The 12,039-nt window shown below is 38.3% G+C and overlaps 1 protein-coding gene across 1 annotated transcript; it reads right to left on the reverse strand.

Annotated features, from left to right (window-relative positions):
- Positions 1-1,520: 1,520 nt before the first annotated feature.
- LOC105790742 (probable aspartic proteinase GIP2) lies at positions 1,521-3,047 on the reverse strand. The gene has a single exon (XM_012618489.2). It carries the CDS (start codon positions 3,006-3,008, stop codon positions 1,707-1,709), a length of 1,302 nt encoding a protein of 433 aa, XP_012473943.1. The 5' UTR covers positions 3,009-3,047; the 3' UTR covers positions 1,521-1,706.
- Positions 3,048-12,039: the final 8,992 nt, after the last annotated feature.

The raw sequence follows: 12,039 nt of genomic DNA on the forward strand, positions 1-12,039 counted from the left end.
TTACCAAGCTCTAGGTTTGAATCAAAGAAAAACTAACCAAAACACTTGCAGCCTTCATGAACATTCTTCAAATCATAAAGCGAAGCAATTGAACCAAAGGATTGGAGTTGATGTTGTTAAGCACAGGTTCTGATGCCATGTTTGAGTTTTGATCAAGCACCATAAAGCTTCATAATAATGTCTAAGAAGACAACAATAAACCTAAGAAAAGAAACACCTCATGAATGGCCTTCAAGAGGTAGAAAACTAACTGAGGAAAATGGAGAAAAATAGGCTACTTATTTTCTTGATTTTAGCTATAATATCTCAAATCAGACCAACTCATATTCATATAAATTAGAGACTGGTAGAATCCATTAGAGATAGTTAGCACCAACAGAACCTAGCTAATTCTCTACTGCACAATGCAGTTTTCAATACCTAATTAACAGGATCTAACTTGTAACTACTTCTAAACTACATGTGTTTCATATGTGTACAAAAACTTGTTTATACATTTAAATGACATATTGAATATCATGAAAATCATATGTTAAAAAAAAGGTTAATAATGGGTTTGGACTTTTAAACTAGTTATCGTTTAAACCTTTTAAAAGTCTAATTACTCTTGTTGAAACTTAAAATTTTAGGGTTCTGAATAAAATATTAAGCCTAAATGATGGGCTTCAACAAAAATCTAATTTCGTTTAAAATATAGGTTAAATTTGAATTTTAACATTCAAGATTTAAATCCAGTCCATCCAATCTAATTTTATTTTATTTTATTTTATATATTATAGAACTTGTATCACATAAAATTTAAATCTATAATATTATATAAATTTATAATGTAAATATTAGTAGTATATTAAGTTATTTATATTTAAAATTTAATAAAATAATTAAAAATAATATAAATGTTTGTAAAAGAAATATAAACTTAAAACGAGCTTGATTGATCATGTAGAAATATCTACGTACTTTAGTATAAATGAAAGCTTATATTTAGGGCGAAAGCATAATCTTATCTAACTGTATATTATTTTTATTAATCGCTTCAACTAATTATTTGGTGCAAAGTGCAAACTGACAATAGCAGAAATTTTAGACTTCTGATCAAATACATAAACAAGATATTCCTTCCGCATAGATTACCATGGGCTCTACTACATCCCACCGGATATGTTTGTGGATAGGTTTAATATATGATGAGATATATAATTTATATTTACTTAATACTTAATATTTTTATTTAATTGATACCTAAATTTGAAAACAATAAGTTAATTTGAGTACTTTTTGAGTTATTTGACTAATATTGTTAAAATATGTTGACGAGCACGATCGAGCAAAATCATGATGATATGCTTTAACATATTATTAGTCAAAATGTCACATCATATTTTAACAATATTAATCAGATACTATCAACTTATGATTTTTAAGTTTAGATATCAAATAAGCATAAATATATCCGTTGGTATATTAAATTTGGTGCTTGTATAAAAAATTGAGTCATTTTCGTCAGATCATGGTACTCATAAACGAAAACATCTAAACATATTAAATATAAAAATCATTCAAAATAATTGTAAGCTATAAACTTCATCTTTTGTTTGGAATTTGAATAGAAACTAAATAGAGGTAGGATGCAGATTATTATCTCTTATGGCCATTAATTGCTCACAACATTATAATTTGTAAAATTTATTTCTACCGTATGCCATCTAAGCATTAGATGTGAAGTTGAAATTGGCGCAAGTAGTTTGCCTACCCAAAAGGGTAGAGCTGAACCCCAGCCTTGAAGTTGCCAAATCAAACTGAAGAAGAGTGTCCTCCAGTTGGTACCCTCCAATAACAATGGAAGTCATTGGGTTCGAGCCACCATTCACGAACCCAAGACACGACACTTCCCTGCTAACCTCGACCATCGAGTTTGCCCCAAAAATCCTCCAAAAAGTATTCTCGTTCTGCAACACGAGGTCTATTGATGGCACCGCTGCTCCTAAACGTGTCCCTACAATGTTTCTTGAGCTGAAACATACCTCAAATGGGGCCACACCAGCCACCCTGGTGATGTTCCTAGCAGCAGCTTCATTAATGAAGGCCTCAGTCACAGCTTTGAAGATGGAAGCCTCTAGGGCAGTGTAGGGATTCACGGTGCTAATCTTTGTGCCCCCAACACCTTCGCTGTTAATGGACAGTAACGTTGTATTCAGTGAGACGGGTTTTTCGTTCACTTTGATGGACTTAACGCCGATGAAATACTCGGCGGAAGGTTCACCGAGAGGGAAAGAAGGGGCTGTGCTGATAGGGTTAATGAAGAGCGGTGTGAAAGTAAGCGATTCTGATGCATCAACTCCAGGGAGGAACACGTAGGGACCATCACCGAAGAAAATAACACCATTGGCTGACGAGAGACAAATGGCGAATTTCCTTCGGAAACTGAAAGCAGCAGAGAATTGCGAAGGAAGCCCAATTCTATACCTACCGAAACCAGCCATTCCCACAACACCGTTAGCAAGGCCTTGAAGCAGGGAAGTTGGTGCACAAGCGAAAAGGAATCTAGGCACGGTTACCACTCTGCCAGGATTCCTCCCATCAGTTGATTGCAGAGAGACAACATCTTGTGCAACCTCACCAGGACCGGCGGTGTTAGTGACGGTGTTGCCGGGTCCGACAGCACATGTATTGTTGTTGCACCCTGGCCTTGGTCCATCGAAACAATCTCCGCACCCATTGGCTCCAGCCAGCGAGCATTGGGCTGAACTGCACCTGGCAGGACGGTAAGTCGATGAAACATAATCCCGTTCACAATCAACCCACAAGTATCGGCCACCGAGATCAACCACAACGCGTATAGGAACAAAGGGTGTCCTTTGGTTAATAGTGGTGAGGTATTGAAGTGTGGAGGCGTCTTTAGAGACTGGAACGACCAGGGCCTTGGGGCGGAACGACTGTTGGGCTAAACCAGGAGCAACAAAGAAAACTAAGAATGAAATGAAGAGAAGATACTGAAGAGAAGCCATGATTGAAAGATGAAAGGGGAAATAGGTAGTGAGAGGCAAAGGCAGAAGTGAAAGCTGTATTTATACTCGCGTTGATCAACGCTTGCGACAAGCCGCCGACGCGAGGGGCCGAGAGCATGCGCTAAAGGTCAAAACAGGCTGCTAGAAGCAAAGGCAGCTAGGCAGCCAGCTGCTCCGGACGTGTTTGCATGGAAGAGGACTTTTGACTTTGACCACATTATCCTAATCCATTATCTCTAATCAAATCTATGCATTAATGTGAGGATGAGAGTTGGTATTTGATATACGGAAATTATAACTGTCGAAACCATTTTTTTTTTAAAAAGAAAAATTTTAGGTTGTCGATTTAAAAAAAATAAAAATTGGGAGTCGCCATCAATATTTTATTAGGGTGTGATTGGATCACCTAAAAACAGCTTTGGTCTACGAGTTTAGAAAACGGGTTCGGGAGTCAGTTACGTACGAGGAAGGATTAGCACCCTCGTAACGCCCAAAAATTGGTACCTAGTTAATTAATTAATGTCTTAATGTCGAAAATTTGAAAATATAATCTTTAAAAAAAAAACTTAAAACGTTGCGTATTAAGACCCTTCTCAATTTAGAGAAGCAAAAATGCCACACCCAATGCGTTAGGGTACAACATTCTAATTTCCTCCAAAATGAATTGGGCCAAAATACTAGTGCAATAAAACTTTAAAAGAACATCCACTTATCCAAGATTTAAGAAATCACACCCAATACATTAGGGCACGATTCCTCTAAAATCCCAAACTCGGAATATTTCCTTTACTTTAAAAGAACATCCACTTATCCAAGATTTAAGAAATCACACCCAATACGTTAGGGCACGATTCCTCTAAAATCCCAAACTCGGAATATTTCCTTTATTATTTTTAGAAAAAAAGAATCTTCATTTCGAGAAATCAATGCGTCACATCCAATACGTTAGGACACAACGTGTTGAATTCCCAATAATGAACTCTTATTTTGATTAAAGAAGAATGCTCGAATGTTAGATTTAACGAAGAAAATCGGAACCCAATACGTTAGGGCTCAATTTTCTTGAAAACCCTAAATACAAGCATTATCCCCATTTTGAAAAAGTTTGATTTTAAAGATCGAGTAAAAAAATGTAATGTTATGCTACATTAAATATATATTGCAATAATAAATACTACGATAGCATAGAAATAATGCAAATATATGAACAAATAAATAAAATAATAGCATGCAAAATATCAAATAAATGGGCAAGATAATAATAAAAATATGTAATCCTAAATTAATAGACAAATGATTGAAATAAACAAAAAATGTATACATGTACCCATAAAAATATATAAATTTAAAATAATATCAAAATTAATTAAATAAAACATGTGTCTATAAATATACGAAAAATATTAGTTTTTTAAGGTATAAATACCTACAAAAGAAACATATTTATATATATATAAATAATAATAATTTCAAAAAAATATAAAATCTGATTTTAAGAAAAATATGGAAAAGGACTAAATTGGGTCGCAAGTAAAAAAAACAGGGGTGAATCCGCAAATAAATAAAGTCTGGAGGACCAAATTGAACGCGCGAATTACATAGAGGGGCTGGAAAGGAAATTTTCCCTTCTCCTCTAAAACGGCTCCGTTCCAAAAGGATTAAATTGGAATTTAAAATAAATTAAAGGTCGAATTTAAAAAAAATAAAAAAACCTAATTGAAAATATGTTAAAAGGCGGAGGGGCTAAAAGCGCAATTTGCCCCTCCGCATAAAAACACGCGGACCCTAAAGTGGATCGGGTCGGACTCGGGTTGGGCACTCAAAATGACGACGTTTTTGTGCGTCTGGAGGCTTTCCAAAACGGCACCGTTTTGGTACCGTATATATGCCTCCCTTCCTCCAAAAAAATCATTTCAGAACATTTAAGAAAAAAAAAACAAAAAAACCTTTTAAAACTCTCTCAACCCCTCTGTCCTCCGGCCATGGGCCGATCATCGGACGGTTACCGACCACCGCACCGGCCGCCAATCTCCGGCGCCGGCACCACCGTCTGCGGTGGCTGGGAAAAGGGAAAATCTCCCTTTTAGCCTTCTCAACACCCTTATGCCCGAATCCGGGCTTAAATCTTGCGAAACAATAACGAAAGAGCCCTTAAAAGCAGAGAAACCTTTCGACTTCCGGTCGTCAATCCTCGATGACGACTTCCTCGGCCATCCACGGCGGTTAGGGCTCGAAAACAGGTTTTTTCCTTCATTTTATATTTATATTATTTATATAAATAATAAAATAAATAGATATAATCGGAAAAATAAAATAGAAACGCAAGTATCAACCTTTATTCGCTTATGCCTCCGTTTGTGTTGTAAAAATAGGGCCTTTTTATTGATTTCGAAAAATCGGATCCGTGTTACAGTGTGTTTATGGCTTTTTATAGCCGAAATAAGAATAAATCAAATCCAAAATCAAAAGAAAATCTGTTTGATCTGCAAATTTTTGATTTTCTTTCCTTTTGTTGTTTGTTTCCTTGCAGGTGAAGGCGAACGGGAGAGGCGGCTACGGCGCAAGGCTTACCCCAGAAACCCTAGGGTTTCTGAAACTGCTTTGGGCCTGGGACTAATTTTGGGCCTCTGTTTACTTCATTTTGGGCCCTTATGGCCTGTTTGCAATCGGGCTCTGTATTTATTTTATTTATTTGGGGCCGGGTAAAAATTAGGCATTACAGCTGCCCCTCTTTGCTCGTTATCGTGTAACGGGAACAGAGCAAAGACTTTAAAACGCCCGATTTTGCCTGGTCATTTTGGATCTTGGTATTCTTCTTCTTCAAGTAACCTCATTCCCTCCTACTGCATCTTCAGAGGTATAGGAATTAGTGCTTCAATCTACTCCTCTGTAACTTTAGGGAGATAAGACTTGTAGCTTCACTGCTGCTCAGGGAGATAAGGCTTGGTGGCTTTAATCTGTTTCCCACTATCTTGGAAAGATAAGATTCGCCGTCTTTGATCTGCTCCACTACTGCTTAGGGAGATAAGATCTACAATCTTCAACCTTCTCCACTGCTGCTCAGGGAGACAAGGCTTGGTGGCTTAAATCTGCTTCCCACTATCTTAGAAATATAAGATTCATCGTCTTCGATCTACTCCACTATTGCTTAGGGAGATAAGATCTATAATCTTCAACCTTCCCAGCTGCTGCTCAGGGAGATAAGGCTTGGTGGCTTAAATCTGCTTCCCACTATCTTGGAAAGATAAGATTCGCCGTCTTCGATCTGCTCCACTACTGCTTAGGGAGATAAGATCTATAATCTTCAACCTTCTCCGCTATTGCTCAGGGAGATAAGGCTTGGTGGCTTAAATCTACTTCCCACTATATTGGAAAGATAAGATTCGCCGTCTTCGATCTGCTCCACTACTACTTAGGGAGATAAGATCTATAATCTTCAACCTTCTCCGCCATCGTCAGGAGACAAGGCTTGGTGGCTTAAATCGCTTCCCACTATCTTGGAAAGATAAGATTCGCCGCCTTCGATCCGCTCCACTATCGCTTAGGGAGATAAGATCTATAATCTTCAACCTTCTCCGCCATCGCTCCGGAGACAAGGCTTGGTGGCTTAAATCTGCTTCCCACTATCTTGGAAAGATAAGATTCGCTGTCTTCGATCTGCTCTACTACTGCTTAGGGAGATAAGATCTATAATCTTCAACCTTCTCCGCTACTGCTCAGGGAGACAAGGCTTGGTGGCTTAAATCTTCTTCCCACTATCTTGGAAAGATAAGATTCACCGTCTTCGATCTGCTCCATTGCAATTTCAGGGAGATAAGACTACTGGTTACCGATATGTTCTCTAGGGAACATGACATGTAAAAATCTGTTCTATGAACTTAATTATGCCTAAAGATTAGGATGTCATTATCAGAATGAATCAAATGTTCCTAACTAGAGGTGTATGAATGACATTTGAATGCATGCAAAATGTCATTTTTCGAGAATTATCATTTCTGCTTTGTCGCTGACGCTTTTTGCTTGGCTGATATCTCCAAAGAAATACTTAATCAAATTGCCTCCATTGTGTACTTTTAAAGCACAACCCTTTAGAAGGCAGAATTTGTACTACATTCCTTCCACCGTAACTTAAGAGTAGGAAAATTTGACTCTTCTCAATCTTCTCCTACAGATTATGAAATTTGTTTACACCACTCTCAGGGTGTCCTACCAAATGCTCATGCCCAAATAAAGAGCTTTCTTTCCACAAGGGGATTTCTTCCTGCCCCCCTCCAGACTTCTTGTTGTCTCATTCACTATCCAAATCTGAAAAGGCGATCTTAATTTAGACTTTTGAATCTTGGGGCGTTCTAACCAATAGTCCTATTTCAGGTTACTAAATTATTTAGAAATTCCCAAAGTAATATACAAAACTTCTTTTGTGAAAGTTTATTAGTCCATCAATCATTATTCTAATGCGACATGTTTGCGCAAAAATCAAAAATACTGAGTAAGAGATGAATTAATTCAAGAATTTATTGATAGTAAGTGTCTTGAAAGAAAAAAGTATTCAAGAACAGTGAAGAATGAAGTTTTTACAAGAACCAACAAACTTGGTACAAATATTATGAAGGCTAGGTGCTTTGGATATCGCCGCTTGAACTTCTCCGTGCAAGCCAAGAACCAGTCTGAACTTAACATGTGTTTAGGGGATCTACAGTACTTTGTCAATGCCCCCAAGACGTCGTACATCTTTTTATTGTTGACTCTAGCGAAGCAAGATCACTATATGCCCCCAATCTGACAATGTTTGAGCTGCCCTTTTCAGGTTTTCAACTCAAACCCCTTTGGTCTCAAGGTGCCCTTTTCGGGTTTTCACCTTGGCCTCTCCTTTTTTTTTTGGAAATCAGAGCGCCCTTTGCAGGTTTTCACTTTGATTCCTCCCTTTCTTCAAGTGAAATATTTCTTAACCGAGTCTGAATTTACAGGATTCGAAAGATTTTTGCCATCTATTTCACTCAAAATCAAAGCGCCTCCGGAGAAAGCCTTTTTAACAATATAAGGTCCTTCCCAGTTTGGTATCCATTTCCCTCTGAAATCCTTTTGTAAAGGGAGGATCTTTTTCAGAACCAAATCCCCTTCATGAAATTCTATGGGATGAACCTTCTTATTATAAGCTTGCATCATTCGCTTCTGATACATTTGGCCATGACGAATGGCTTTTAATCTTTTCTCTTCAATCAGGTTCAGTTGATCATACCGAGATTGGATCCATTCAGCCTCATCCAATTTTAATTCGGCCAAAACTCAGAGAGAAGGAATTTCAACCTCAATGGGAACGCTGCCTCCATTCCATAAACCAACGAAAAAGGTGTTGCCCCAGTAGAAGTCCTGATAGATGTTCGGTAAGCAAGAAGAGCGAAAGGTAACTTCTCATGCCAATCTTTGTAAGTTTCAGCCATTTTCGCCATGATTTTCTTGATATTTTTATTCGCCGCTTCCACTGCACCATTCATTTTAGGGCGATACGGTGATGAATTATGGTGTCTGATATTGAACTGGTCACAGACTTCTGCTATTGTGCTGTTATTCAAATTCAACGTATTGTCTGATATGATCCTTTCAGGCATTCCATATCGACATATGATCTCCTTCTTCAAAAACTTACTGACTGCTGACTTCGTGACATTAGCATATGAGGCTGCCTCTACCCACTTAGTGAAGTAGTCAATAACCAAAAAAATGAAACGATGTCCATTAGAAGCCTTCGGTGATATTGGTCCAATGACGTCCATACCCTACATGGAGAAAGGCCATGGAGAAGTCATAACATGAAGAGGAGAAGGAGGCGCGTGCATTTTATCCCCATAAATTTGGCATTTATAGCATTTCTTGGCATGATTGATGCAATCTCCTTCCATAGTGGACCAGTAATACCCGAATCTCATAATCTGTCTAGCCATGGTGAATCCATTAGCGTGCGTTCCACAAATACCTTCATGGACTTCTTCTAAAATTTCCTTAGCCTCTACAGCGTCCACACATCTTAACAGTACTCGATCCTTTCCCCTTTTGTATAGGATCTCCCCATCTAAGACATAGTCAATAGCTAGTCTCCTCAATATCCTCTTATCATTCTCCGTTGCCTGATCAGGATATTCGTGATTCTTTACATATAGCAAAGTATCTTGGTACCAGGGACTATTATTATTCTCCACTTCTTCAATGTTGTAACAGTGGGCTGGGATCTCATAAATACTAATTGGAATGGGCTTCATATCCTCCAACTGATTCACTTTAATCATGGAAGCTAAAGTAGCAAGAGCATCAGCCATCTGATTTTCTTCTCGTGGGAGATAACAGAAGGTAATGTTGTCAAACTCTTCGATCAATCCCAAAACCAATCTCTGATAACGGATCAATTTAGGATCCCTCATCTCCCATTCCCCTCTTAGCTGGTATATTACCAATGCTGAGTCTCAGTACACCTCTAATGTCTTGATTTTCCGTTTTATGGCTGCCCGTATACCCATTATGCAAGCTTCATACTCAGCCATGTTATTAGTACAATCAAAGTCTAATTTACTGGTGAAAGGATGATAATCTCCATTCGGAGACACCAGGACTGCCCCAATCCCATTGCCTAATGCATTCGATGCTCTGTCAAAGTTTAATCTCCAAGAATGATTCTCTTGGGGATGCTCTTCAGCATTCGCCACATACATCAAATCTTCATTCGGGAAATCAAAGTCTAGAGGCTCATAATCTTCCAGAGCCCTGCTAGCCAAGAAATCTGCTATCGCACTTCCCTTGACGGCCTTCTGACTTACGTATACGATATCAAACTCAGAGAGCAAGATTTGCCATCTAGCCATTCTTCCATTCAATGATGTTGAATCCATCATATACTTCAAAGGGTCTAATTTTGAAATTAGCCAAGTCGTATGATAGAGTAAGTACTGCCTCAACCTTTTGGTCGTCCAAATCAAGGCGCAACACAATTTTTCAATAGGCGAATCTCACAATCAGTGAATTTCTTGCTGAGATAGTAAATCGCCTTTTCCTTCTTTCCAGTCGTATCATGTTGACCCAGCACGCATCCCATGGAGTTGTTGAACTCCGTTAAATACAAAATCAAGGGTCTATCTGGGCTGGGTGGTGACAGAATTGGGGTATTGGATAAGTATTACTTTATCTTTTCAAAGGCTTTTTGACATTCTTCATTCCAGACGTCAGGATTATGTTTCTTCAAAAGGTAAAATATGGGATCACATTTCTCGGTCAACTGTGAAATGAACCGAGCAATGTAATTCAGTCTTCCTAAGAAACCTCGAACTTCTTTCTGGGTACGTGGTGGCGATAGATCTCGTATTGCCTTGACCTTGTCTGGATCAATCTCAATTCCTTTTTCACTAACTATAAAGCCCAACAATTTTCCTAACCTGGCTCCGAAAGTGCACTTTGTCGGATTAAGCTTAAGTTGAAACTTCCTTAATCTTAAGAACAATTTTCTCAAGACCTGCACATGTTCCTCCTCTGTTCTGGATTTGGCAATCATATCATCAACATACACCTCAATTTCTTTATGCATCATGTCATGGAACAAGGCTACCATGGCTCTCTAATATGTTGCTCCCGCGTTCTTTAATTCGAATGGCATCACCTTATAGCAAAACGTTCCCCATAAAGTAATGAATGTAGTCTTTCCCATATCTTCTGGGTGCATCTTTATCTGATTGTATCCTGAGAACCCATCCATAACAGAAAACAGCGAAAATCCCGCCGTATTATCCACCAGCGTATCAATATGTGGCAATGGGAAATTATCCTTTGGGCTTGCTTTGTTCAAATCCCTGTAATCTACGCACATTCGTACTTTTCCATCTTTTTTAGGGACTGGGACGATATTGGCTACCCACTCAGAATATTTGACCTCCTGTAAAAAACCAGCATCAAACTGTTTCTTAACTTCCTCTTTTATTTTGAGCACAATATCAGGCCTCATCTTCTGAGCTTCTGTTGAACTGGTTTGCAATCCTCTTTTATAGGTAGGCGATGCACTACAATGTCAGCACTCAATCCAGACATATCCTGGTATGACCATGCGAAGACATCTTTGAATTCTTGGAGTAACTTAATGAGGTCTCGTCTTGTCTTTGCGAGAATTTCAGTTCTAATTTTCACATCCTTCCCTTCTTCCAAGCTCACAACTTCTATTGACTCTTTGTGAGGTAGGATTTACTTTTCCTCTTGTTCCACCATCCTCAACAAGTCTAAAGATAAGCCACCCTCTTCATCACCTTCAAAGTCACGCGATCCCTCTAAACATACGTTTCGTTCAAAAGGGCACTCTGAGCTCGTAGCAGTGTCATTCACGTCATTGATACACAGAGACCTATTATGGTTACAAAAGAATGTATGAATTTATGTACAATTATTTATGTAATGAAAGAATATATTTAGGCGTATGGGAAGAATGAAAGAATATTTACTCGAAACAATTGCAAAGATGTATTTTATTAAAATAATGATTTTTAAACATAAGCCTATTTCACAAAAGAATTCTTGTTATTTCTAGGCTAAAACAACAAATTTGTTCTGAATATTACTTTGAGACAGTTCTAAAGACTTTAGGTATTTCTTCCGCAGTCCAATTGTCTAGAACACTCCCAGGCTCATAAGGACGAATGTCTAGCCAACTTCTCTCTTCATTCTCATGCTCATAAATGGCATTAATGTGTATATTTCCCAACGTCTCCTCGATGTTTTCCTCAACCAATTTCCTACTCTCCTGATGAATAACTCCTCCAGATATGAAAGTTTTGGATATGTGGGGAATTATCATTGGCTCCCACTTAGCTTCTTCCCCATTTAAACGCGCCCTTCTTCTTTCCTGCCTTTTCTCTATCTCTTTTCTTTTCTGTCCTCTATCTGGCTTGTATCCTAAGCCAAAGTTATCATGCTTTTCTTTCAGCACCGGAACCTCAGTTTTCCCTTGAAGATATCTCCCTAGCCCTCTTCCAGGTAAAGCTTCTCTTCCTACCAACAATTG

This window comes from Gossypium raimondii, chromosome 8, assembly GCF_025698545.1.
Source record: "Gossypium raimondii isolate GPD5lz chromosome 8, ASM2569854v1, whole genome shotgun sequence".
Taxonomy (NCBI): Eukaryota; Viridiplantae; Streptophyta; class Magnoliopsida; order Malvales; family Malvaceae; genus Gossypium; species Gossypium raimondii.